Below are 27,944 nucleotides of genomic sequence, written 5' to 3'. Positions count from 1 at the left end.
AAATGAAAATGAAGAGATCCCTTGATATAACTTTTAAACAGGTACTCACGTAGCCTAGGCTGACCTTGAACCTACTAAGTATTTCAGGGTGACCTTCCCAGTTCCGGGATTAGAGGTATAATCCAATCTGGAGGAACTGCTTTGTGTCCTGCGTGCTAGGCCAGCATTCTGCCCAGTGACACCTCTTAAGCTCTGGCGCAGGCTGTCCTCAAACTCATGGTCCCCTGTCAGCCTCCTGAGTGCCTTGTTTGAACAGCCAGCCACTTTTAAATGCCTATGATGTGCCGCTATTGTTGATGTTGAAAGGAAATCAGTGAAAATGAGGCCAAAACCTTGGCCCTTCCTCAGTTTATGTTATAGGACAAACAGCCTTTTTGCCTTTTCTTTTTGATAGCCTTTGTTACCTCCTGGGCCCTTAGAAATGATTCCTGAAAACCAGGATGACAGCAATGGACTGTTGTTGAAAGCATCTTTGAAGACATGGGCAGAGATGAGCAAGGTATCAGTTGGGAAGGCTTTTTTCAGCTTTTAGAATCATCTCCTGAGGAAATTTCCATGCGTATATATGAACTTAGTCTTTGATCTTTTCCAATGTTGCAGACAAGTAATGAGAGGACCGAGGAGGGGTTATCTAGCATTAAAAGGTAAGTTGAATTCCTTGTCTTTGTTTTACTTTTGACCTTTGTTTCATTTGTTTAGAGATGCTTGCAGTATAAAACTATAATATAGGTGGCTCACAACCATCTGTAATGGGGTCTGGTGCCCTCTTCTGGCCTGCAGGCATACATTCAGATAGAATATTGTATACCTAATAAATAAATAAATATTTAAAAAAAAACTATAATATAGGGACTGGAGAGATGGCTCAGTAGTTAAGAGCACTTGACTGCTCTTTCAGAGGTCCTGAGTTCAACTCCCAGCAACCACATGGTGGCTCACAGCTTAACTAACCTCTGAGCCATCGCTCCAGCCCTGTATCCTCATTTTTTAGTTGCTAAGATTACAGGCCTTCAGTAGTAGGACTGACCCTGACACAGGGTGAAAACTATAAATGGGGAGACTTTATCTCAACCCTAACATAACATTGCTTGACATATAGTATATATTCAGACTCAAATAAACGAATTCACATTTCACTTGTGTTCATATATATATATTCACACACAGTTTTACACTGTGCCTTCTTGGATATTTGCACATTTACTAGAGCACACTTATACCCATTTTGTATTTGGAGTTAGTTTCTGTTAAGTGTGTATATGTGTGTTTGTGTGTCTAAGTGCATTCATTATAGCAGAGTCTTTTTTTAGGTTTCCAGACATGGGGTTAATGAATCAAACATTGAGGCCATCCTTATGGTTTTCATTATACACTATTGAATCGTTGCTTTAAAATCTTCTCTTCTAAAAGTCTATGAACTTGAAGTATGTGTGTGTGCACAGAGAGCATACTGTTCTGTGGCTGCCTCTGCTAAGCCATATCTCAGCCCAGTCATATTACGTTTTAACTGTAGCCTCCTAAGTTTTGATGCCATCATTAAAATTATAAAAATTGATTTTATAATCAGAAAATAATAACCTTGATTTATTTGGTTTCTTCTGTCATCAGGAAGTAGATATTCACCAGAATTTACTAGTTGTGCTTTTTTTTTTAAAATTTTTTTTACTTATTGGTACTATTAAAATTGTTTTTAACTTACCCTTTTTTGTAGCTACAAAGCCAAATTAAGTGGTATGGTTATCAGTGAAGCTACTGTTTGTAAAGTGACCAAAGGTGCCATCACCTCTGTGGCCCTCCATCCATCAGAAGAAAGAACCTTGGTAGCAGCTGGGGCCAAGTCTGGGCAAATCGGACTCTGGGATTTGGTGAGTTGATACTGCCTTTTGGGAGATTACCTAAAGTCTGCCTGAAGGAAATGTCTTCAAGAGAATAGCTTGGAACATTTATTTATAAATGTTGCTTGAGATTTGTGGTTTTGCACTTTATGATTCCAAATTTTAGAAATCTGACAGAATTTTGGATTTGTTTTTATAGAACTTTAACATTTTTAGCTTGAGTATCTTTAGCCATCTGGACAGAAACTATCCGGCAGGAGACGTTTAAATGTGTGTGTGAAGAAACTGCGTATGAAAATCTGTTTAAATTATTTTCAAATAGGGTTTGTTGTGATTTGATTTAGGTCTTCCTCCATGTTATGTTGAATTATTATTCTTTTTTTGAGGTTTTGTTGTTGTTTTGAGGCAGTTATGTAGACCAGTCAGGTCCTTAACTCTCAGAACTCTGCTTGTGTGCTTGGGGTGACACCAAGTCCAGCTAAAAGTTGGTTTTTTTTTTAAACATTTATGTTATTTACTTTTGTTTTTAATTTAGAAATTTACGTGTGTGGGTAGTTTATTTATTTTTTGCGTATGTGCATGTGTTAGTGCCTGATGTCCAGAGAAGCCAGAGGGTATTGGATCACCTGGGAACAGGAGTTGCAGACCGTGAGCTGACATGGGGTGCTGGGAATTGACCCGAATCCTCTGGAAGAGCTCTTAACCACGGAGTCGTCTCTTAGCCTGTTTTTATTTTTTAAATTGTACTTGTATTCCTGTGTGTGCATTAGGGTGTTCGTGCATGTTTGGAGGTCAGAGGTTTATACCACTCTGGGGATTGCATCCAGGGCTTTGCATGTGCTAAGTGGGCACTCTAGCAGCTGAGCTGTATCCTCAGCACCTTTTTGTTAATTTTTGCATATAATTTTGTTGTCAGCTGGTAGAGCTGTTTGCCCAGCACGCAGGAAGCACTGTGTTAGTTCCCTAGCTCTTAGGGAAAAGAATATTTCAGAATGGAAAAGCTTGACAAAAGAATTGATGATTATGGGACTGGATAATGGCTCAACTGTTCTTTAAGAGGACCCAGGTTCTATTCCTAGCACCCACATGGCAGCTCACAACCATCTGTAACTCCAGTTCCAGGGAATCCAATACCACCTTCTGGCCTCTTCATGTACCCATCTACCAGATACTCATTTATACATAAAATTAAAATGAAGTTTTTTTTTTTTTTTTTTTTTTTTTTTTTTTTCTGAGATGGGGTTTCTCTATAGCTTTGGAGTCTGTACTGGAACTCGCTCTGTAGACCAGGCTGGCCTCGAACTCACAGAGATCCACCTGCCTCTGCCTCCTGAGTGCTGGAATTAAAAGGTGTGTGCCACTACCGCCCAGCTTTTTTTTTTCCTTCTTTTTTTAAAGGCAGGGTTTCTATCCTGGCATGTTCTAGAACTTGGCTATATTGATCAGGTTGTCCTGAAACTCACAGAGATCCACCTGCCTCTGCCTCCCTAGTGCTAGGATTAAGGCCATTACCACTATGCCTGGCTCCTAAAGTAAATCTTCAAAGAAAAAAAAAATTGATGAGCAGGGCCGGGCATGGTGGCTCACACCTTTAATTCCACTTGGGAGGTAGGAGTAGGTTGATCTGTTTGTTCAAATCCAGACTGGTCTACTTACTGAGTTCCAGTCAGCAAGGGTCTATAGTGAGACCCTGTCTCAAAACAAAACAAAAACAGCAACAAAAGAATTGCTGGTCAGAACTGAAGTGTCGTTTTTATAGTTTTATGCATATGGATGTACTGCCTACATGTATGTCTTAGTGACATTTTCATTTTCTGAGTATGGGTGTTTTGCTTGAACATATGTCTTAGTGACAAGAATCTTTACCTGTTAAGCCTGTCCCATTCTTTGTATTTTTACTTCTTTTTTTTGAAAATAATTTTCCCCCTTCTCTTTCCTCCCTCTAACCTTCCCCCCAAATCCATGGCCTCTATTTCTTTAATTGTTGTTACATAATTGGCATATATCTTCCTAAATATAATTCAGTCAGTTCTTATAATGTTACTTTTATGTATATGATTTCAGAGATGACTCCTTGGTATTGAATAACCCATACTTTTGTCTTAATTTTTTTTTTTTATTTTTAAGTGTATGGGTATTTTGCCTGTCTGTGTGTTCATCAGGTACATGTCTGATGTCTTCCAAAGTCAAAAGACAACAACAGGTTCCCAGGCATGGTTGTGTGGTGTCATGTGTTGTTGGGGATCAGACTCGGGTTCTCTGTAAGAGCAGCAGACGGTTTTAACTGCCGAGCCCACTCTCTAGCTGTTTTGCTTTATTTTATTTTATTTTGAGGTGGGCTCTTGATGTGTTTTTAGGACTTGACTTAAACCCCACCCCCTACGCTGTTTTCAGCTCTAGCGATCCTCCTGTCTCAGCCTCCTGAGTAGCTGTGAGCAGAGGTGCAGGTCGTCTCGGCTGGCAGGAGCTGGGTTTTTTGTTCCCTTATTGAGAAGAAACTAGTTTGATAGTCGCCCAAAGCTGGACATATGAAATTAATGTGGTGGGGTATTGTTAAAGTGAATGTCAGGAAACAAAGAATTGCAGTATAAAGATGTTGATTCTGGGCCCGTGAAATGCTCAGAGGATAAAGATGCTTGCCTGGTGACCCAAGTTCAACCTCAGAATTCATGGTGAAAGGAGAGAACTAACTCCGATAAGGTGTCCTCTGACTTACACACGTATGTCATGGCCTCTATATGGTCATGTTGTACACACACGTTTTAAAAGGCTGCTGGTTCTGATTGTCTGGGAGAGTGAGCGTGGTTAGACTAAGCAAAGACTCAGTCTAATTCCTATGTAAAAACTTTAGTGATATGAAGACATAGCAACATCCAAGGCCACATCCTTACTGCTCTTCACTGGTTTTGTCTTTCCCCTCACCTCCAACTTTCTTCCAGACCCAGCAACATGAAGATGAGCCATATGCTTTTTATCCCCACAGTCAGCCCGTTAGCTGTCTTTACTTCTCACCCTCCAATCCAGCCCACCTACTGTCCCTGAGCTACGATGGCACATTGCGATGTGGGGACTTCTCCACTGCGATTTTTGAAGAGGTAAACGTTAATGTGTTTACTAGCTGACATCGGAGAATATTCTGGATTATTTATTAAGTGGTACACTTGGTTGTTGTGTGGTGTTTTACTCTTGACTATTTGGGGGGGCCCGCCACCCAGCTCCCAAATAAATCACACATGGAGCCTTATTCTTAGTTGTAAATGCCTGGCCTTAGTGTGGCTTGTTTCGTGCCAACGTTTTTAATATATTATCCCGACTACCTTTTACCTCTGGGCTTTTATTTTTCTCTATTTCTGTATACCTTTTTTTGTGTATGTTCTTTCTCCTTGGCTTGCTGGGTGGCTGACCCCTGGTGTCCTGTTCTTGTTCTCTCGTTTATTCTTCGTTCTTCTCGTTTTCCCTTCTATTTATCCTCTCTACCTGCTAACCTCACCTATCCTTGCTCCTGTTTGCTATTGGCCCTTCATCTCTTTACTAGGAATACCAGGTGCTTTAGACAGGCAAAGAATCACAGCTTCACAGAGTTAAACAAATGCAGCAAAAGCCAAAGTCACACACCTGAAAATAATGTTCCCCAACACTTGATTTCTGTATCAACCATGTTGAAAGAAGTTTGTGGTACAACTTAGGGACTAAGTTTAAAAAAGAATTCTAAACCATCTATTCTAACAACTACCATAGCACAGAATGGCGGCTGCTTCTGGTTCTTTTCACTCAATTCCTAAATTACCTTTTACTGGAAAAGCCTTTCTCTTCGTTGTTTTTTTTTTTCCTCTTTTAATTAAAGAATGAAGCTTGATTTTTTTTTTAAAATATATTTATTTATTATGTATACAATGTTCTGTCTGTGTGTATGCCTGCAGGCCAGAAGAGGGCACCAGACCTCATTACAGATGGTTGTGAGCCACCATGTGGTTACTGGGAATTGAACTCAGGACCTTTGGAAGAGCAGGCAATGCTCTTAACCGCTGAGCCATCTCTCCAGCCCCCTCGATTTTGTTTTTTGAGATGGAGCCTGTGTAACACAGGTTGGCCAGGATTTGTGATTTTCCTGTCTCAGTCTTCAAGTTGCTAGGATGATAGACTTGTACTTCTAGGCCCAGTTTGGCATCGCAGATGATTGTAGCAAACAGTTTACTTTTTCAGGAAATCAGAGTTAAAACAAAAATTAATTTTTCTTTCTTTTTTTTTGTCTTTGCAATTCTGACTGTCCTGAAACTCACTGTGTAGACCAAACTGGCCAAATTCACATAGATCCACCTGCTTCTGCCTCCCAAGTGAGGTGAGAGCTACCATACCCAGCTTTGAAAATTAAGCATTTTGATCTGCCCTAGGGATGCAGCCCAGATGTTAGAATGCCATCCTAGCAGGCACAAGGCTGGTGTAGTGGCACAATGTGTGTAATCTTAGCACCTGGGAGGGTGAGAAGCTCAAAGTCCTCCTTAGCTTTAAGTCCTCCTTGAGTTTAAGTTCAACCTGGGCTGCTGAGGGACCATGTTTCAAAAAAACAAAACAAAAAAAATTTAACCTGTTTATTCTTCTATCAACAATAGTTATAATTGAATATCCAGTCATATATCTTAGAGTTCATTTGGATTCAAAACTACTTCTTTTCAGATATAATTTTAGGCTGGACAGTGGTGGTATACTCCTTTAACCCCAGCACTCAGGAGGCAGAGGCAGGAGGATCTCTTTGAGTTCAAGGCCAGTCTGGTCTACAGAGCAAGTTCCAGAATTAGCCAGGGAATAAAGAGAAACCCTTCCTCAAAAAAGAAATAAGAAGCCGGGCAATGGTGGTGCACGCCTTTAATCCCAGCACTCGGGAGGCAGAGGCAGGCTGATCTCTGTGAGTTTGAGACCAGCCTGGTCTACAGAGCTAGTTCCAGGACAGGCTCCAAAGCCACAGAAGAAAGAAAAAAAGAAAAGAAAAGGGGAAAAAAAAATTTTTTTTTTTAGTTAGCTAGAATTCAGAGCCAGTTATTTTTCTGGTAAGTTTCACAGAGTAGATTTGGAATTGAGGGTTTCAGATTTGGGGTGTAGCTCTGTTGTGGATTAACTGACCATTTGATTTAGGCAAACCTCTGTGTTTTCATTTTGCTTTATATTTCATGTGGACGATAGCAGGGTAAATGACATTATTACAACTCCTTTACTACAGATTTTTATTTTATTTTTTTACACGAGGCAGTGTCTCTTTGTGTAACAGCCCTGGCAGTCCTGGAACTCACTCTTGTAGACCAGGCTGGCCTCAAACTCATGGAGATCCACCTGCCTCTGCTTCCCGAGTGCTGGAATTAAAGGCGTGCGCTACCGCCTGACCTCTTTACTAGGGATTTAAGCATTGGTTTTCTCTAAAAGAATGTTTTTATGGAACCCCAGCACTTGGGAAGAGAATGCAGGAGAATCATTAGTTCAGGGCCCACCTCGGCTACCCGGAAAGGTGTGAGGACAACTTTGGGGAGTCAGCTGTTGCCATAGAGTCTCTGTGCTGCTACACCTTACCCTGAGATGCCCACCGAGCCTCTACCTCCTGCCGTGGTAGGGGTGCTGGAAGTACAGAGGTGTAGCACCCCACCCATCTTCTTGGGGGGTCCAGGGATTGCACTCAGATTGTCAGCTTGTGATTTGATCTGCTGAGCCACCTCCCCCGCCTTGGGGTTTTAACTGAATTATTGCTTCTCCCCTAGGTGTACAGAAACGAGGGAAGCAGCCCCTCTTCCTTCGACTTCTTGACAGAAGACGCTTCCACTCTGCTAGTGGGACACTGGGATGGACATTTGTCACTGGTAGATAGACGGACACCTGGAACTTCCTATGAGAAGTTTTTTAACTCATCCATGGGAAAAATTAGAACCGTTCATGTCCACCCAGTATCCAGGCAGTATTTTGTCACGGCAGGATTGAGGTATGTTTTCTTCTTCTGGGTTTATTATTCATTCATTCATTTATTTTTTGGGTGGGGTCCCTCTTGCTATCTCCATCTGCTTGGAAATTGTGCTGATCCTCCTTTACCTTTTCAAGGGCTGGGATTATAGATGTTTGTTACCCAGCCAGGTTTGAGTTAATTTAGTTTCTCAGGCATTTGATCTTCCTTCCTGCCTCCCTCCCTCCCTCCCTCCCTCCCTCCCTCCCTCTTTTCTTTCTTTCCTTCCTTTCTTTTTTTTAAATCTTGAGACAGGGTCTCACTCTGTAGACCAGGCTGGCCTGGAACTTGGAGATCCATCTGCCCCTGCCTTTTAAGTGCTGGGATTAAGTGTTTGCCACCGTACTTGACACACATTTGACTTGTGTGCTATATAGAAGCTAAGTAATTTTCCTTTTCACACTGATGGAAATATTATAATTTTTAATAGGAATTATTTTGGTTTAATAGAGAAACTGTTCAAGAAGGCACCCATGTCCACATGTATTTGCTTCTACTTTTATGAGGAAACTTAAAATTGTAATAAACACAACATTTGTGTGTGTGACCTATAACTTGGCTCATAACTTGGCTTTTGTTTCTTTGAGATTGATTTTTTTTTTTTTTTTTTTTTTTTTTGTGGACACTGGATCTTCCTACAGTGGCTCTGACTGTCCTAGAACTCACTTTGTAGAACAGGCTGGCCTTAACCCACAGAGCTCCACCTGCCTCCTGAGTGCTGGGATTAAAGGCATGCGTCACCGCTCCTCAGCACTTGGAGATACTGGAAACCTGGTAGAAAGTAGCCTGTGCCTGAGGCAACACGGGTCTTCTGTGTCCTGGAATTCCTTCAATGTTCTATTTATTTTCCTATGCCAGTCACTGTCTGTAAAGTTAGATATGAGAGGGTTTTGTCTTAAATGTCCCTATTGTCGTACGTGTCTGAGTGTGTAACGTAGTCCGTGGGCTCACTGCATGGGCTGTACTGATAATTTCTCTTCCCATCCCAGGGACGTTCATATTTATGATGCAAGGCACCTGAACTCCAGGCGAAGCCAACCTTTGATCTCTGTGACCGAACACACGAAGAGCATTGCCTCTGCCTACTTTTCTCCCGTCACTGGTAACAGAGTGGTGACCACCTGTGCTGACTGTAAGCTAAGGTACACTTAGAAGACAGAACCGTGTTTTTGGGGAAATCTATTTAGAGACTGCTGCTATGGTGTTTGTAACTAGAAGTTTTGTTTACTGCTGTTGGTATGGAATCACTAGTGTTACTGTTATTATAGTCCCTCTCTCTCCCCCTCTTTCCTTTTCTACCCCCCTTTCTCCCACCCCATCCCTCTTCGTCCCACTTCTTATTCCCCCCTCTCCCAGGTCTCGCTGTTTTCCAGGCCGACCTTGAATTTGCCCTCTTTCTGCTTTGGCTTCTAGAGTAATGGGGTATTATGGGTATGTTTCACCACCTGAGTTAGGAGAAAGCTCCGCCCTCTGGGGAAAGTGGGATCTACTTTAAAAGTGTGTTAAATGGAAATTGCTCAGCCCCAGACTTTGGGCAAAAAATTATGCTTCTGCCCAAGCTAATAGGTGTGGTTTTGGGGGTTTTCCTTGGATACCTTTCTATAACTACTTCCCCAAAACTGATTTAAATCAGTTGAACTTAGAAACAGAAAAAAAGTCAGTTGAAGAAACATGAAAGAAAGGGCATTTGTAGTCCTAGTTTCTTGGCAAGTTGAGGCTGACAGATCCCTTGAGCACAGACGGGTAGCGTAGTGAGATCCCCATTTCTCGAGAATGATGTGAAGACAGTTAATGCAACTACAGGAAAAGTGATCCTGTTCTCTTTGAGAATACTCAATTCTGTTTCAAATTTGCAATCTCTTTAAGAGTTGGGGTTCATCTTTCAGCAAGTATCTCTTGAATGTGTGCCGTGGGCCAGGCTCAAGAATGGCAAACACATGATCTGCAGGTGTTAGTGTCTAGCCACGTTTGTGAGCATTACCAGATGAAGGAAGGTTATCGTGGAAGCCCACCCCCACCTCCACTTCTTACCACACAGCTCTCTTTGTCTTGACAACTTTTTATCCACTTTCCTTCATTCACACTCTTACTACATTAACCTCTAGTAATTAAGATTTCTAATAGTCAAACTGGGCAGGCAGCTCCAGTGCCACGAGATTGCCCTGGATCAGCTGGGCCCAAAGGGGAGGAGTAACTGAGCCTGGCCTCATTCTGGGTCCCTCCACTTTTGTACTGACCAGTCAGTCTCTTCAGCAGTTCGGAAATGACGTATCAGGCCATCAGGCTACCAACTAATGAATCAGAGGATGTTTGCTTTGTTTGTTTGTTTGTTTACATGCTTTTTTGCTTCTAAAACAAATTATTTGCGGGGCAGTGGTGGCGCACGCCTTTAATCCTAGCACTTGGTAGGCAGAGGCAGGTGGATCTCTGTGAGTTTGAGGCCAGTCTGATCTGCAGAATGAGTTTCAGGACAGCCAAAACTGTTACAAAGAGAAAAAAGGTTTGTCTGTGAGTGTGTCAGGTCCCTAAGAACTGAATTTACAGACCATTGTGAGCTTCCATGTGGGTGCTGGAAATTGAACCTATGTCCTGTGAAAGAGCAGTCAGTGGTCTTAACCACTGAGTTATCTCTCCAACCCTGGAAGTTTGGTTTTTATACATGCATGCACTCTCAGAGTATTTGTGAGTTTTAATTCCACAGCCCTTATGTGTGTGTGAATCTGAATATAATTTTAGATACCAAATTGTCACTTTAGAATGTACATGCCAAGCTGGTGTGGTGGTGCCTACCTGTAACCCAGCCCTCAGGAGGTCAGATAGGAAGGTCGACAGTTCTAGGCATACATAGTGAGATACTACTTTGCAAAGAAAGTTTATTTATTTATTTTTGGTGTTTCAAGACAGGGTTTCTCGTAGCTTTGGAACCTGTCCTGGAACTCACTCTGTAGACCTGGCTGGCCTCAAACTCACAGAGATCTGTCCCCTCTGCCTTCCAAGTGCTGGGATTAAAGGCGTTCACCACCACTGCATAGCAAAAATTTATTTTTTTAGAGTTATAGTGTTTAACTATGTCCAAACTAAGCTTATTTTATGGATTGAATTTTATAGTATAGTCCATGTCCTTATTGTTTTTTTTTTTAAAAAATATTTATTTATTTATTATGTATACAATATTCTGTCTATGTGTATGCCTGCAGGCCAGAAGAGGGCACCAGACCTTATTACAGATGGTTGTGAGCCACCATATGGTTGCTGGGAATTGAACTCAGGACCTTTGGAAGAGCAGGCAATGCTCTTAACCTCTGAGCCATCTCTCCAGCCCCCCTTATTGTTTTTTTTTAATATTTTATTTATTTATTATGTATACAATATTCTGTCTGTGTGTATGCCTGCAGGCCAGAAGAGGGCACCAGACCTCTTTACAGATGGTTGTGAGCTACCATGTGGTTGCCGGGAATTGAACTCAGGACCTTTAGAAAAGCAGGCAATGCTCTTAACCACTGAGCCATCTCTCCAGGCCCCATGTCCTTATTGTTAAAGACAGCATCTGAGGTTATAATCTGATTCCACATAAGTAACTGTTATATTTCCCACTGTGAACCAACAGATATCTTAAATACACAGTTACTTTTTCAGTAAGACTGGAGAATCTAAGTAACATGGCGGTGTAACTGTTTATTTGCAGAGTCTTTGACAGCAGCTCTGTGTCGTCCCAGATTCCTCTCCTCACCACCATCAGGTAGGCCTCCCTGCACCCGAGCAGCAGCAGATGCAGAAGGCATATGCTAGGCATGTGACTTAAGGAGAGACTGTCGTTCTGTTTTTTTTTTTTTTTTTTTTTTTTTTTTTTTTTTTTTTTTTTTTTTTTTTTTTTTTTTTTTTTTTTTTTTCTTTTTAGCCTGTCCTGGCACTAGCTCTTGTAGACCAGGCTGGCCGCAAACTCTTCAGTTTTCTCCTTCCATGGTAGGTTCTTGTGATGGAACTCAGAACGTCCAGCAGGCTGAGCTATCTCACTGGCCCTTCTTTTTTTTTTTTTTTTTTTTTTTTTTTTTGCTCTGTGTTGTGTAAGCATCCCTGCCTTTCAGTCCTGTCCAGAAGAGCTCTTGCTTCCGGGTCTCAGTGACCCAGCTCTTAGCTGGCACGTGCTCTCAGCTTTTGGTCAGAGCTGAGATCTTTATCCTGACTTGAGTTATACTCAGTACCTTATTCAAGAAGACTCTGTCTACTTGGTGGGGCTCCTGTTCGTGCTGGCTTCGGTGGCTTCCGCATGCGTCTCCCTCGTGGCCCTCTTCTTGAACCCTTTCCTTTGGACGGGTCAGCTTAATGTCTTAACCGTTCCCCGTGGCAGGCCTTCTCTCTAGAGGTTGTTCTTTATCGTGTTTGAAGCTGGGATTGTGCTAGACTTTGTTATTGTTAGTTTTCAGAAGCTCTATTTAAGCATATTTTGTTCCCTTTTTTATAGGTCTTACTCATTTAATTTTATTTTTCAGATACTATGTTTCAGTTTATCAGTTTCCTTGGTTTTTGTTTGTTTGTTTTTGAGACGGGGTTTCACTGTGCTCACTATGCAGCTCTAGCTGTTCTAGAACTCCCTTGGAGACCAGACTGGTCTCGAACTCACAGACAGCCTCTGTCTCTGCCTCTTGAGTGCTAGGATTAAAGGTGTGCAACACTGTTCCCAAACTTTACTTAATTTATTAAGAAATAAAAATGTCGTTGTTGCATACACTATGTTTTGGAATATGTGTACATTGTAGAATGGCTGAGCTGAGCTGGTTAACGTGCATCACCTCACATTCCTTTTTTTCCTTCCCTCTGATGAGAACATTTAAAATCTCTTTTACTGACTTAAATGAATGATGGTTTGGGGGGGTCAAGGCGCTTGCTGAGCAAGCATGATGACCGTAGAGTTCCATTTCTGAACCTAAGGTGGATGTCAGGCAGCTCACAACTGCCTCTAACTGCTGCTGGCCTCTAGGGCAAGCACAAACATGGGATACTCATACGCTGACATATACACACAAGGAAAGTAAGATAAATCTTAAAAAGGTTTTAAAAAATCCAACCCCCCACCAAAACATTCCTAACTATATTTCTAGAATAGATCTTTTGACTCTTCCCCACTCTCTGAATTTGCTTTCTTTGACCAATTTCTTCCCCGCCCTCCACTACCAGCCTCTGCGACTGTTCCTTCTTCACTTTTAAATTCTACACGGAAATGAGATCATATCTTATTTGTCTTTCTGTGTCTTGCTTATTTTGTTTAACAAAATGTTTTCCGGGTTTGCTTGTGCTGTCAAAAATGGCAGAATTTCTTCTAATAAGACTGAATAGTTTTCCTCTGTGTGTGTCTGTGTCCTACATCTTCTTTGTCCATTTAGTTTTGATATTTATGTAGTCCTGGTTGGCCTCGAACTCACAGAGCTCCGCCTGCCCCTGCCTCCCGAGTCTGGGGTTAAAGCATGCCCCATAAGTAAGGCACAGATTTGTAGCCTTCTGAGGTATCTGCTCTTCTCAGCAGAGGTTGATGACAAACTCTTCCTGTCCACCCAAGAAGAACTAGATCTTTATTTCTCACAGGAGAACAAATTCAAAATAAATGCGACTTGAAAACTAGAAACACTGACCCTAGTAGAGGAAAACACCTGAGGATACAGGCAGGATCTTTGTGGCCAGGACCGCAGTGGTCCCGATCCAGCCCAGGACCAGCAGCTGTGAGGGCATGAAGTTAGAAAGTAATGAGGGGGACTCCTCCCAGCAGAACTGTGGAAATTGAACGCCAAAAGAATAAGACAACCCTGCCAGTCGCTAAATGGACTGAAGAATCACAGACAGTTCTAAACTGACTTAGCAGTTAAGATGGCTTGCTGTATGAGCATGAGGACCTGAGTTCAGATCCCAGCAACCACGTTTAAAAAAGAGCCCATGTGTCTTTAACCCTAGCACTGTTAGTGGAGGCAAGGGGATAGGCTGGGGCTCAGCAAGACCCTATGTTTGTCTTTGGAGAAGCGACAGATTTTTTAAAATTTTATTATATTATTTATTTATTTATTTATTTGACTGGGAATATCATAGTGTCTCTTCATTGCCAGGTGTTTTTCATTTCCAGTGCTAATACCCAGCGTACATTAGAACATTGGGATACAATGAGATCAGAAACACTGTGGCCTAGTGTCATGGCCTAGTGACCTTGTTGCAAAAATAGAAAACTGTGAAAAGTCATTTTACAAAAAAATGCACAAATAAGTGGTTTTTCCCAATGAGTTATTTTAAATGATCTAAAATCCCTCCATGATCCCTTTACATACTGCTTCCTGAGCGCAGTGTTTAAAATAAAGACATAAAACACCCCCCGTGTTTTTGTTTTTGTTTGAGACAGGGTTTCTCTGTGTAGCTCTGGATGTCCTGGAACTAGCTCTGCAGACCAGGCTGACCTCAAACTCAGAGATCCTCCTGCTTCTGCCTCCTGGGTACTGAGATTAAAGGCTGCATAATCACTGCCCAGCAAAGCATCCTTTTTTATTTTTATTGTAAACAGCTATAATTTGTTTATTTTTAAATTCGAGTGTTTCTTTTTTTTTTCTGTCCAGTTTTTGAGTGCTGTGTAGATTTATTTCTTAAGTTTACATTCTATTTTATTATTTATTTATTTGCTTGGCTTTTTGAGACAGGCTTCCCCTGTGTAACCCTGGCTGTCCCGGAACTCTCTCTTTAGACCAGATTGACCTCGAACTCAAGAGATCAGTCTACCTCTGCCTCCTGAATGCTGGGATTAAAGGCATGTACCACCACCAGCTGGTGGGGACGCTTTTCTTAATTTTATTTTTAGATTGTCTACTATTAATGTGTAGTAACAATTAACTTTTTGTAGGTCACACTACTTATATAATGATTGTTCTTGCTCTTGGCTAAGTGCTAAAAAAATGTAAAAAATTACTGGTCTAGAGAGGCACAGTTATAACCAGTTCTATCCTGTTCAGAGAGAAGGATAAAACACAAACGTCTCCATTATAAAAACCACATTTCCCAAAATAAGACTTAGTCATTAACATTTCTTTTTCTTTTTCTTTTTTTATTTTCGAGACAGGGTTTCTCCGTAGCTTTTTGGTTCCTGTCCTGGAACTAGCTCTTCTAGACCAGGCTGGCCTCGAACTCACAGAGATCCGCCTGCCTCTGCCTCCCAAGTGCTGGGATTAAAGGTGTGCGCCACCACCGCCTGGCTCATTAACATTTCCTATCGGTCTTTTAATTTTTAAAATTGACTGTCATTATTCGTGTGGGTTTTTGCGTGTTTTCTTTTTGCTTTGAGGCTGAGGTTTGTATAGCCCAGGCTGGCTGATAACTCATTATGTAGCTGGGGCCGATTTCCTTTTCTCTTAAAGGTTTACTTTTATTTTAAATTTTTATATATGTGTATCTGTCAGGCGTGTTGGATCCCCTGGAGCTGGAATTACAGGCTGGTGTGTCTGACTGTGGGTATGTTGCTCAGTGGCAGCAGGCGGCTCCGAGGTGACAGCTTGCCGCTGAGATACTTTATGTCCTCATATCTCAGTGAAACCAGAAGCAGTTTCCTAAAAGGCTAGGATTCTCCCTGTTTAGCTGTAAACCTTAAGGTCTATACTCCAGTGGCCACTTCTTCCAGGGAGGCCCCACTTCCTACAGGATGCACAGCACAGGAGCCTGTGGTGCATTTTATACACACACCATAACATCCCACCATAAGCGTGACACTGAGAAGTAGACATGTATCTCGACATGAAACCTTGATGTCCTGAATATAACCGTTCCAGGAACTCTCTTGCTGTTAGACAAGGAGAAGGCCTTTCAGCCTGCCCGTTTGTTTTGTTTTGTTTGTATTTTCCTTTAAATGATGGAATGGAGTCTTGCTGTTTGTCCAGGCTAGCCCAAACTCCTGGATGAAAGTGACCTTCCTCAGCAGCTGAGACTGCTGCCTACTTTATATACAACAGATTTTTATGCTTGTTGATTTTAAAAATTTGTGTGTGAGTGTGTGGGCTTGCGTGACTGCACCCGTGTGGAAGCTTAAATAGGTTCTCGGGATTGAACTCCTCCACTTCTTACGCTTATGTGGTAAGAATTTTATCAGCTGACCATCTTCCTTGTCCCTGTATCCTGTACCTTGCTTGAAATTATTTAAGTAGATTTTTAATTGTGTGAAATATTTCATCATATTTTGTTTTTATGAATGTGATCAATACATCTGTGAACACAACACCATCCCACCCCACCCCTAACCCCCGGCTAAATGACCAGAGTTTGATAGCTGGTACCGGGTTCCATGTTAGTGGTGAAAGGCCGCCCTTACCTCACTCTTGATGCCAGAGGAAAGCAATCGGTCTTCAGGTCTCATGCACTGCGGGCCTCTCACACGTGGCCTTCATTGTGATGTGGTTCCTCTGCTCCCAGTTGGTGAGTGCATCATGGATTCATTTTCAACATCAGTTGTGACCGTCATGTGCCTGTCTTTCACTTTGTTAGGGTGGTGTGTTACAGTTTGAGTTTCATTATGGTGGACCATCCTTGTCTCCTACTTGACCATGGTGTATAATTCTTTACTATGCTATCGAATTTGTTGATACTCTTTTGAGGGTTTTTGTGTTTTGGCAGGAGTATCTTTTCTGTTGGCCTGAAAATGACCTTGAATTCAGTCTTGCTGCTCCACCTTCCCAGTTTTGCTTACAAGTCTGTGCAAGCCACACCTACGAGGTGCAGGGGATTGGACTCAGGGCTTTTGTGTGTGATAGATGAGCACTCTGCCAAGTGAGCCCCACCCCCAGAAAGCTGGGTATGTAGGTGCACACAGTTTATGTCCATACTTGAAGAGTAAGGCAGAGGATTGCCACAGGTTGGAGGCAAGACTGAGCTACATAGTAATTTCCAGGCTACAGGATGAGATACTGTTTCAAACAAACAGAAACAAAAAGGCTTATTCTCAAATCTCTCCCCCCACTTCCTCCCTCTGTGTGTGAATCCCCTTAACTGTTATGAATGAATTTATATTTTTAATTCTTTAGGTTCTTTCAGTCTTGGCAAATTGTGTTCCTTTGTCCATTTCTTCTAGGTTTTTCTGTTTGTCGGTGTATAATTGTTCACAGTATATTTTCTACTTTAGGGCTGGGGATGTCCTCAGTCGGTAGAGCACTTACCTAACAAGTGTGAGACCCTGGCTTTGATTCCCAGGACTGCATCAAGAAGGCGAAGTGTGATGTAGGCTTGTAATCTCATTACCTGGGAGGTAGAGGCAGGGGGATCAGAAGTTTTAGGTCATTTACTGTTACAAAGGGAGTTCAAGGTTAACCTGGGCTATCTAAGACCCTGGTTTTAGAAAAAGAAAAATATAACGTTATAGTTTATTTAAAAAAAATTTAAGACTTATATGTATGAGTCCTTTGCCTGGTGTGTATGCATCTGTGCTCTATATGTGTCTGGGGTCTGCTGAGGTCAGAAGAGAGGCATTAGGTCCCTTGGAACTGGAGTTATGGGTGGTTCTGAGCTATCATACGGGTGCTAGGGAGCAAACCAGTAAGTGCTTTTGACCACTGAACCATCTCTCCAGCCCCAGAAGAGGTATCATTTCCATAGGCCCAGGGTCACCACCCTCTGAGCAAAAGCTGAAGGCTGGGAGGTGAGCAGATAATTTAACATTTCAAAGTAAATACTGTTTTGTTTTTGTTTTTTCCCTACTAGGCATAACACTATCACTGGGAGATGGCTAACGAGGTTCCAAGCTGTGTGGGACCCTAAACAAGAAGACTGCTTCATAGTTGGCAGCATGGCCCAGCCACGGCGGGTGGAAGTCTTCCACGAGACGGGAAAGAGCGTGTATTCCTTTCTGGGAGAATGTCTCGCATCTGTGTGCTCCCTCAGTGTTATGCATCCTACCCGATACGTTCTGGCTGGAGGTAATTCCAGTGGGAGGTTACATGTTTTTATGCATCAAGAAAGCTTCTGAGCTATTGGGTAGGTTCAACAATTTGATCAGCTTGCTGTGTGGCGAAGGAATGAAGTGATTCTCTTCAGCTTAGTGCATCTGTTTGGTAATGTGTTGTATCTAGCCACTGTAACATTGCTTTCTCAGTGAGACTCTGCAGAATGCAGTATTAGCAGGAGAGGAACTTGAAGGTCATCTCTGGAAGAGGGAGGGCCCTGATGCAGAAGCTGGGATGGCTTTCAGCACTTTGAGACGGGCTGGCCTCAGAGCCTGGAGCCTCTTGCCTCTGCCTCCTGAGTGCTAAGATTACAGGCATGCACCACTGTGCTCAGCATCTTCAGCACTTTTAATTAGGCTGTATTCTGAGCAATTCTGTCAAATTATAAAGCTTTGAGTGGTCAGTATTAATTTTTTTCTAATATGATGAGACTATTTTGATGCAATAGCAATCTGTAGATCAGATTTATTTTATAGTTTGGGGTGGATACTTAATCTCTCACACTCGAATAGGTCCTAAAGATCTTTAGATCATCTAAATCTAATTATTGGACCCCAGGGACTGTCACATGCTAGGCAAGTGTTCCACTATTGACTCATACACCTTTGAAACTTAGTTGTTCTGCTTTCTTGTTGTTTTTGAGACTGGGTTTTGCTCTGTAGCCCAGGCTAGCCTGCCTTGATCTTAGATCCTCCTGCGAAGTGCTAGGACTATCGGTGTGTGCTACCACGCCCGGTCAGAACTTAGTTTTGTAAGCTAAGAACCTGTTTGGGTTCCTTGTGTCTCACTTCAGTGTTGAATGAGATCCCACAATAATCACTGGGAACCACTGGTTTCTGTGACTGGGGCCCGTGTCTGCATGCCTGCAGCTTTGTCTGCCTTCTTCCTCTGGGCAGCACCTCCAGAATTGGGCTGGGACTGCGCAGTGTTTGAACTAGTGTATAACTGCACAGCCAACTGGCGACTTTTCACGTGAAATTCATAACCCCAGCACTTGAGATGAGGCAGGAGAATTGGGAGTTCAAGGCCAGCCTGGCTCACCTTCCTCTGCCCCCAAATTAATAAAGCACCCAATGCAAAAATTAGGATATTTTTATTTTTTAATTAGAATATTTTAAAATAAAAGTCCGTTTCATTTTGTATATGTTTATGTATATTATGCTAAGTCAGTGGTCTGGTGTCACAGTGTACACATGTTACATGAATACATGTCACATGTATTCAGCCTTTTCTATTGTTACTTGCCAAAGTTACTACTGAAAGAATTATAAACAGCTTAGACAATGTTTGGATTATAAGAGGAAATACTCTGATATGCTACAGAAATAAAGTATGAACTTTCCTTTAAGAGTAACTTCTTTGAACATTCTTCTTTATAATTAAAAATCTAGAGGCTAGAGATGGCTCAGCAATGAAGAGCACTGGTTACTCTCCCAAATGGCCCAGGTTTGGTCCCCAGCATCCACATGCTGGTAACAACCATGTGTAACTCAAGTTCTAGGCTTCTGTGGGTACCGTATACACACAGCATACAAACATACACATAAGCCAAACACATAATAATAAAGGTTAAAAAAATCTTAAGAAAGAGTCAAGGGTGGTGGTGCACGGCTTTAGTTCCATCACTCAAGAGGCAGAGACAGGTGGATCTCTGAGTCCAAGGGCCATTTGGTCTACCTAGTGAGTTCCAGTCCAGCCAGTGAGACCCCATCTAAAAAAACAAAACTAAACTAAAACTAAGGTTGGAGGCTTATCATCATGGATATTCATAAGGAAATGGCGGTTTTGTCTCATAGCTAATAAAGATATTTTTATTTTATTTTTATTATATGTGTGTGCCCTGCATGTGTGTGTTGCTCAAGGGGGTCAGAGAAGGGGGTCAGATCCCTTGGAACTAAAGTTCTAGCCAGGTGTGAATCATCACATGGGTGCTGGGATCTGAACCAGGTCCTCTGCAAGTGCTGAGTCATCAATCTCTCCATGTATTGGTAACTTTTGATGAAGGAGACAAGTTTGAAAAAAAAAAAGACCCATTCTTTTATGGTATTTAAATATTTATTTAAGTTTAAAAATAATCTTCATGGCACCAATGATTTTATGCTAACTACATACTGCATATGTAGAAAAAAGTACATTGCTTTGAAGGAAAATGTAACTCAAGAGATTTTGGCACACGAAAGGTTAACAACTATATATTTTAAAGGAAACTAAGAAATTCACATTTGTAGGTAGTTTACCCTCTACTGCTTAAAGGTGCAGCACACTGTTCAGGAGGCGTTGCCTCTGATCGACGGTGCTATGCAAGTCTGTTTGTCTACAATGAGATCAGATCAACTAATTCTGAGAGGAAATAAGAGACAGAACACAGCAAAACCAGACTGAAAACAGAACTTTTTAATGACGGGGAAATACTGAAAAGCACTAGTCACCAATAACGGGGCTTTGTTGTTGAACTATTGAAAACTATTTGGGAACCAAATCGAAGGAAGCCTTTTCTGTCCTTATTTTCTGGGATAAGCCTTGGGGAACAAAAACAACCTGAAGGTTGATCAGATGTCGGAAATGGCAAGGACCACTGTTAGGGCTCTAGACACAAGAAACACACCAGGCAATGGCAGGCTGCCTCCCTCTTGTGGCTGTGAAGGGTCAGAGGCGAGGCTACCACTCACTGCATAGACGCTGTGTTCTACAAACTGAGGTAGGAGCACTACACTAGAAGGCAATCTGCTATGTTGCATAAAAATAGAAATCCCAGTTCACACCAGCCCTGTTTCCCAGCAGCCTTTGCATCTCTAGGGGACTTTGACCTGAGTCCTGTGCTAAGTATACCTTTGCTCTGCAGTTGACAGATGGCAGTGGCTCAATGCTTTGAAGCGATCTCTAGTCTTTACTAGGATCCCCATGGTTTGTCTTGTCACGTGGTAAGTATGTATTAGGTTTTACCCAAACTCTTGCTGGTATGGAAATGATCAGATAGGTCTGTGTCCGTTCTGAGAGTCACCGCTGTTCCGAGAGGCAGTACTTGATCATTGCATCAGATGTGACGTCACTGCTGGTTGGTGGAGCACCCGGCAAAGCCCCCATGGGGAAATGGTTCTAGGTCTTACATGAGACAGGAATCGAAGCTGGCCCTAACGTGTGGTGGTTGTATTGTGTAGGTCAGGGTCTGCAATCTTATGGCTGTGGGCCAATTTCAGCATATTGCTGTTTTGTTTTGTTTGTTGTTGTTTTGGAAGTGGGAGACAGGGTTTCATGAATCCCAGACTGGCCTTGAACTATTATGTAACTGGTGTGACCCTGAACTTCTGATCCTCCTCTCTGCACTTGAATGCTGGGATCACAGGTATATGCCCCCACACAGTACGCAGCAGCGAATGCTAGGCATGTACTCTACCCAGTGAGCTCCATCCTCAGAATTACACTTCTTTATGCATACATTATCAGAGGTGTGCTGGTCCACAAACCAAAACTCTATTAAAGAGGTTTGCTGACATCTAGATAAGGATGGCATCTTTAAAATTACATACACACCCCGGCATCCTCCAAACCACTGGGTGAACATGGGCGTGGTTTTACCACCACAGGTGAAAACACGGGGAGCTCAAAAGTACTACAGTCCAATGGGCTCTGCTTTGGGGGCTGTTTAGCTCCACTCTTGTCTGGGTCCCAGGACTATGCTCCTTGGCAATCCTTTAAATAAGTCCTTGGGCCCCGGATGCCTTAGCAATCTCTCCCTGAGGTGGAAACAAGATCGTGTGTGTGTGGTTGTTTTTAAGTGCAGAGGCCTGGGGGCTCCTCACCTTAGTGTGGTCCTGTGCTGCTGTGAGTGACGCCCTCCAAGTAGTCTCCATGGCCTTATTTCCAGGAGCGGAGGCTGACCCTATGGGTGGCGTTTCTACAGTAAGTGTTGCTCTCTGCCGCGTTTCTACAGTAAGTGTTGCTCTCTGCCATGGTCAAATCCTGTCTCTTGTAGGCATCGCTTGATGCTGTCCAGAGTGTCTCCCGGCCCTTCCAAGGTTGCTGCTCACGCTCGATGTTTTCCTCAGATCTGTTTCTCTCGCATCTAAAGATCATCAGCAGGTTCTATTTTCTTAACCCATAAAGTTAAAAAAAAAATACGAGTAGATAAGAAAATAACATTTTGCTGTTAAAATAGAGCTTGAAATAGTCCTTTTTTGGAAGGGCATGCTGTACAAAACAAGTACCGCTCTCTGCCCCCAGGCGCTCAGGCGGCTTAGCACAGGTCTCTGGTAACTACACCGCGGGGCGCGCTGCTGCCAGTGACTTCAGTTAACACCCAGAAGCGCTAGAAGAGTCTTGAGGTTCTTCAGGGAAAAAAACAATGATGAAATAAAACTAAGTGATGTCCACTAGGCTCTAGTCTAAGGGGACAGACTTACCCCACCCCTGCTGCTGCTGCTGCTGTAGCGGCGGTCCCTGCAGATGCCCACTCTGCTCAGATGTGGGAAAACAAAAGGAAAAGAAAATCCAACTCAGACCATCGTAAGAAGCAACTTTCTAGTTTAATTATTCTGCACAGGTGTTTCCTTTGTTAAACCTTCTGTCTGGCAAATAAACCTCAACGATCCTGGCTGTCCACAGCCCTGGCCCGGCCTGCCTTGCTGGGTCTCCCGGAACCCAGTGGAACCAGGGAGAAGGCTGCAGGGTCCAGAGGGGACGACAGCTAGTGTCCCATCTCCCAGGGGGCACCACTGCAATAATCAGTATAGTAAAATAAATTATTTTTATTTGGATACTTTCAAAATAATACACATCTATGAAAAATTAAAGTTCGAACCCAAAAATTTTTCCTGCATATTGAAGGATGAGAAACATAAGAGTTGCTGAGCCTTTCTTGCAAGAGCCTCTGAAGAAATTGAGTTTTCCCAGTTTCTTTACAGGGCTTTAGCCTATGTCCCTTTCTTCTTCTGGGAAAGAACCCTCCTAGGCTGCAGTGGGCTTTGAGTCATGAGAGGAGGACTTGGTGTGTGCCGATGGTTCCGCGATGGGTCCCATTGCTGGGAATGGGTAGCCGGGTTCCATGGTCCACCTGACTAGTTTTTGGGAGGAGTCATGCCTTCTCAGGTGTCAATGAGCAGGCTCACCACTGAGCGGATTTTGCAGGCAAACCATCGCCTGAGGGGACAAAAGTATTGATAGTGGAATTGTTCAAACTCAGGGGTCTGGCGGATATCTCGGAAAAAGGCAATGTCAAGGTCAGACTCAGTGAGGATGATCAGGAGGAGGAGCAAAACAAAGAGGAGCCCCATGGTCACAAGGAGCAAACGGAGGACACTTAAAACAAACTTATTCACCTGTTCTTGCTCTGGCCCGCCGTGCCCCTGACACAGGGCCCTCAGCTCTCCTCCAAGGGCCTCCACCTCTGCTGCAGTTGGGGTGCTGGCCTCAGACTCCTTCTCCTCCTCAATGCTGCACGTGGCTCCGTTGATCTGCCGGGATAGCAGCATCAGCTCCAGGCTGTGCTCGGCTACAGGGGTGGGTAGCACGCTGTCTGCGGGGCTGTAGGCCTCATCTGCAATCACAGCTACACGCTCATTGCTGTCTGCCCGGCTGCTCCTCACGTGAGGCAAGAAGGTGTCCCCATGGGAAGAGGACCGCACTGGTGTGGAATGGGCACTGTCTCGTAGGGACTCCAGGCCTGGAGAGGTAAAAAGCACAGGACTAAGTTTTCTGGGTCTCAACATACTTTAATGTTGCAGTGGCTTCCACTCAGTTGGCTAGGTGCCTTTCCAATGGTTCCATGTTACAGCGGCAATAGCTGCAGACTCCATATTTAGACATCAAGAACAGGACAAAAGTAGTACCCGATGGGCATTTTTAAATGTTTCAACACCACCAGGAGGTGGAGTGAGCAGTCACAGGGCCTGTTCTAAAGTCACGTAGCTGGCTGTTGATGGCAAAGCCATGGGTGGAACTGAAGCCTGTGATCACTGTGTCGCTGATGGAATGCTGGGTGCATTAGGTCTGGCCTGCACCTGCCTTGGATCTTAACCATTCAAGACCCTGGTGAGCTGTCCCCTGAGCCAGCACTCTGGATTTCCCTGCGTTCTTCCTGTCGCCTCTGCTGGCACAGAATGTTTTCTGTGTCACCGAGGAAAACAGAACCCTTAAAAAGCCCTGGCTGTAGCATGATCCTGGCCTCCACCCCCACTTCGCTTCTGTGCCCTCAGCACAGGCACATGGTATGCTCTGAAAAGCCTGTCCCCTCACAAGGGCATCTGGCAGCCAGCTCTCCCAGAGTGCAACCAACTTTGTTGCCAGCAGCCACTTGAGTGCGAATGTATCTATCTTGGCCTGTGATTAATCCCTCAGCTGGGGAGGAGAGGTAAAGACACTGACATCAGAGAACAGCAGGTCAGAAGCCATGGTGTGCTACATTGTTGGTGACTCAGTAGGCGAGATAATGGGTAGGTATTCATTTCTAGTAGAACGCCTGCCTGGCCACTGTAGTTGCTTGCTGAATGTTCTGTTCATGAATGCCCTGTTCTGAAGACCTCCCCTGTAAGGTCATTCTGTGTCAGGCTAGTCTGAATAAGAAGATCCAGCCAGCACCCATCTCTCCACCCCCTCCCTCCTCCTCTCTCCATTTCTTCCTTTAAAATTTTTTTTGTTTTGTTTTGTTTTTGTTTTTTTGAGACAGGGTTTCTCTGTGGTTTTGGTGCCTGTCCTGGAACTAGCTCTTGTAGACCAGGCTGGTCTTGAACTCACAGAGATCCTCCTGCCTCTGCCTCCCGAGTGCTGGGATTAAAGGCGTGCGCCACCACCGCCCGGCTAAAATGTTTTCTTATGGGTTGATTTTTATCTTTTTTTCGTGTATATTGAATGTTGTATCTCATTCAAAATGTCATTGTATGTATTTAAGTTATCCATAAACTTTAGCATTGATTATAGAATAACCTGCCACTTTAAATAATTTGTTCTGGATATTAAATGAAATACATACTTGTTTTTCTTATAAGTTAGCATATTAGATTCCATTATGACATTTTCAAACAATCTGTTTTTCTTGGCCCTCCTCCACTCTGTCCCCTGCTCCCAGCACTCCCCCCGCCCTACTGTGTCCCCCCCCCCGCCGTGCCCCCTTTTGCACTTTCTCGCACATTTGTTCAAGTTTTTCAGAATGGTTTACTTGTTTTTCAGAGCCACCATCCCAGTCTGGCTTCAAACTCACTGTGTGGTCAAAGTTGACCTTTAACTTCTGGTCCTCCTACCTCCACCATCCAAATGCTAGGATTACAGGCGTGTGCCGCCATGCTTGGTTATTTATGCAGTGCTGGGGATCCGACTCAGCCTTGAGCATGTCACCCAAGCATCCAGTTGAGCTCTGTCCCTAACCCCTCAAAGCCCTTCTCCCCGCACCATGTCCCCCTTTCTGGTTTCATGACCTACACCCACACCTGCTTACGTAAAGATTAAGAGCTAGAATCTCATTGGGAGAAAACGTGCATTACTTTAACTGGGTTACCTCCCTTAATAATGTCCAGCTCTATCCATTTTCTGCAAGTTTCATAATTTCAGAAAATGCCTCTTCTGCTAGTGCAGGAGCCACCTTTCACCCAGCCCTTTACCAGGCCCGATAGTCTGGGGGAGGGTGACGGGGGCTGGAGTTGGTGCTGAGGAAGGATGGGCTAAGTGGCACAGCAAGCCAGGTGTATTTACCTTGGAGGTGCTCTAGCGGATGCCTCTGTCCAGAGGTGGCTCCCAGTGGGCCTGGGGGCACAGTTAGGATCCTAGCCTGAAGCCGGGGTCCCATCCTCAGGATGCGTATGCTTAGCGGCCGAAGGCAGTGGTTAGTCAGCCGGAGCTGGACGTGGACTCTGGTGCAAATCTTAATTAGACTCTTTCCCATGCTGGCCCAGGAAGGCAGTTCCTTCTTCAGGGGAAACCGGCCAGGCACGGGAGGTGTGGAGAGGAAACAGCCTGCCCAGCTAGGGGCAAAGAGACTTCACCAGTTCCATGCCATGGCAACCCCCGCCAGCAGTGCCTTCCGCCTGGACAGAATGCTGGCTCTGGGAGCCTTGTGTTGGGCTGAGAAGCTTGGAGGGGAGAGGCCATCCTTATCAGGGGACTGGGTTCAGTCAGAAGTGCTTACAGCCATAAAAAGCAATGCTTCCCAGCCTGCAGCTTGTTCTCTGAGGCCCCTGTACAGCCCAGGCTCTCAGAGGGAAAGGGAAATAGACCTACTAAAATTGCCCAGAAAACAGGCTGTAAGGTCACTCACAGGCTTTATCTAGGCCACACGTGGTACAGTGAAGCCACGGGAACTGAGGTAGAAGTGGCTCTGGGGCTGGGCTGTATCTGTTCATTGCACCCCTCCGCCCCCAGCCACAGCCAAGCTCCACATTCTGCCCCTCCATAGTTACAGTGGGGGAAGGGAACGTTCATTCCTGAGGGTCCTCTTGGGCCCAGGCCTCTTAGTCTAGGCATCCTTCATAGTAGATACTAGGATGAAACAAGCCATAGTTTTGTTTTGTGCTTTTGTTCTATGGTTTTTTGAGACAGGGTTTTTCTGTATACCCTGGTTGTCCTGGAACTCACTCTGTAGACCAGGCTGGGCTTGAACTCAGAGATCCACCTGCTCTGCCTCCCAAGTGCTGGGTGTTTGTTTTTAAAGTGTTCTTCCATGTTTGTGGGGATTTTGTGCTTCTTTCAAACTGCAGTGCCACGTTAACGTGGTTTGTAATTCCACCACCCCTTGTTTTTAGAGGGAGCAAACAGAGCTTTCCTAGCAAAGCCGGAGGCCTTCTGTGACAACGTGCCCGCTCGGGAAGGCCGTCTTAGGTGGAGCATGAACTGACTTCACACAGCCATTTCTTGGAGTTCTGTTGTGCCCCTTGAAGGTCCTGGTCACATCCCTCATGGCTCCTCCCTGCCCAGTCAGCTGTGTGTGTTAGCAGCTGATCCCTACTCCATTTCTGCAAAATGCCAGGGGGGTGGGGCTTCTCTCTAAAGTGCTTCGTGTGGCTCACAGTCAGGATCCCAGCATTTGGGAGGATAGGCTGGAGGACTGCTGAAAGTCTGAGGCTAGCCCGGGCTACAAAGTGAAATTTTGTCAAACGAAAAGCATCTCATGTGCATTAGATTCCTTGCCGTTCACAGAGCAGGCCTGGAGGACGCTCCTGTTTACAAAGGAAGCAACTAACTGTTGGTGGCAGCTGCCTCTCCCCCCCCCCCCCCCCCCGGAGTTCTGTATCCGCCTCAAGTGAACGGGTGGCATTCACAAGTGATGTCCTAAAACCTCAATACAAGCCAGAGACCCCAGACTGATGCTCATTCTTACCTGAGCAGGTTTGCTTTGAGGTGAGGTCTTGCTATGTACTTCATGCTGGCTTTGAACTCAGGGTAATCCTCCTGCCTCAGCTTCCTGAATGTTGGGATTATAAGGCATGTGCTTTTGTGATCCTCTTACCCTCTGCCTCCTGAGGTCACCACATCAAGTTCCATGCTGGGCATTGAACACTCACTTGTATCCCCACCCTTTGTGTAGAACCTTCTACCTGCCATGCTGTTGTCTTTAAAGCAAGTAAGGTTTTCCAGGTCCCTGCTGGTTTGAGGGAGAATGGCCCCCAGAGTCTTGGGTATTTGAACACTTCCCCCCCCCCCCCGTTGATGTGGAGGTTTAGGAGGTGTGGCCCTGCTGGAGGCAGTGTGTCACTGGGGGTGAGCCTCGAGATTATAAGAAGCTTCACCCCACTTCCGGTTCTCTGCTCTGCTCGTTTGAAGACGTGAGCTCTCAGCTCCTATTCCTGCTGCCACGTCACACCTCGCGCTGTGCCTCCCTGCCATGATGCACCCTTATCCTTCTGGAACCATTAGGCAAAATAAACGTATATATGTTGCTTTGGTCATGATGTTTTATCGCAGGAACAGAAAGTAGCTCACCTAGTCCCTGAGGAAGGGTTCGGCTCATCTCCAGGAGCCCAGACTCACCTTCCATGATGGAGATGTGAACAGCTCTTCTTCGTGTCCTGGGGACGCTGCTCAGCCGTGGGCCGTGGGTTATGGAGGGACAGCTGCGGCTGGGAACCATCCCTGCTCTGAGATCAATGGAGAGAGAACCACTTGACCAGTGCACAGAAAGGGGTGTCCAGACATTGACAAATGCTCTTGACCTTTGGTCCCAGAGTCTCAGACACTCTGCTTCAGAGTCCCCCTCTC

General features: G+C 44.2%; 2 protein-coding genes across 8 annotated transcripts in view; one reads left to right on the top strand and one right to left on the bottom strand.

Moving 5' to 3' along the window:
* Wdr76 (WD repeat domain 76) overlaps window positions 1-19,113 on the top strand; it is a 34,552-nt gene extending 15,439 nt beyond the window's left edge. For all 6 annotated transcript variants that reach the window (XM_050134354.1, XM_050134355.1, XM_050134353.1 and 3 more), the window contains 8 exons: window positions 395-499; window positions 601-644; window positions 1,712-1,865; window positions 4,775-4,930; window positions 7,580-7,797; window positions 8,805-8,957; window positions 11,501-11,554; window positions 17,524-19,113. In XM_050134354.1, coding sequence (XP_049990311.1) covers window positions 395-499; window positions 601-644; window positions 1,712-1,865; window positions 4,775-4,930; window positions 7,580-7,797; window positions 8,805-8,957; window positions 11,501-11,554; window positions 17,524-17,788 — 1,149 coding nt within the window. In that variant the 3' untranslated portion in view covers window positions 17,789-19,113. The remainder of the gene's footprint in view (window positions 1-394; window positions 500-600; window positions 645-1,711; window positions 1,866-4,774; window positions 4,931-7,579; window positions 7,798-8,804; window positions 8,958-11,500; window positions 11,555-17,523) is intronic.
* Window positions 19,114-19,824: 711 nt separating this feature from the next.
* The window catches only part of Frmd5 (FERM domain containing 5), a 278,473-nt gene continuing 270,353 nt past the window's right edge, over window positions 19,825-27,944 (bottom strand). The window contains exons 13-15 of one of the 2 annotated variants that reach the window (XM_050134361.1): window positions 27,717-27,823; window positions 23,081-23,424; window positions 19,825-22,901 (exon numbers count right to left, since the gene is read on the bottom strand). In XM_050134361.1, coding sequence (XP_049990318.1) covers window positions 22,854-22,901; window positions 23,081-23,424; window positions 27,717-27,823 — 499 coding nt within the window. In that variant the 3' untranslated portion in view covers window positions 19,825-22,853. Of the gene's footprint in view, window positions 23,425-27,716; window positions 27,824-27,944 lie in introns of both variants that reach the window. The other variant, XM_050134360.1, reaches the window with a different exon arrangement.

The sequence above is a fragment of the Alexandromys fortis genome, unplaced genomic scaffold (genome assembly GCF_014885135.2).
Source record: "Alexandromys fortis isolate MF-2015 unplaced genomic scaffold, M_Fortis_MF-2015_v1.1 scaffold_6, whole genome shotgun sequence".
NCBI lineage: Eukaryota > Metazoa > Chordata > Mammalia > Rodentia > Cricetidae > Alexandromys > Alexandromys fortis.
Note: the sequence above shows the minus strand (reverse complement) of the source record. Positions and strands in the feature narration are given on the sequence as shown.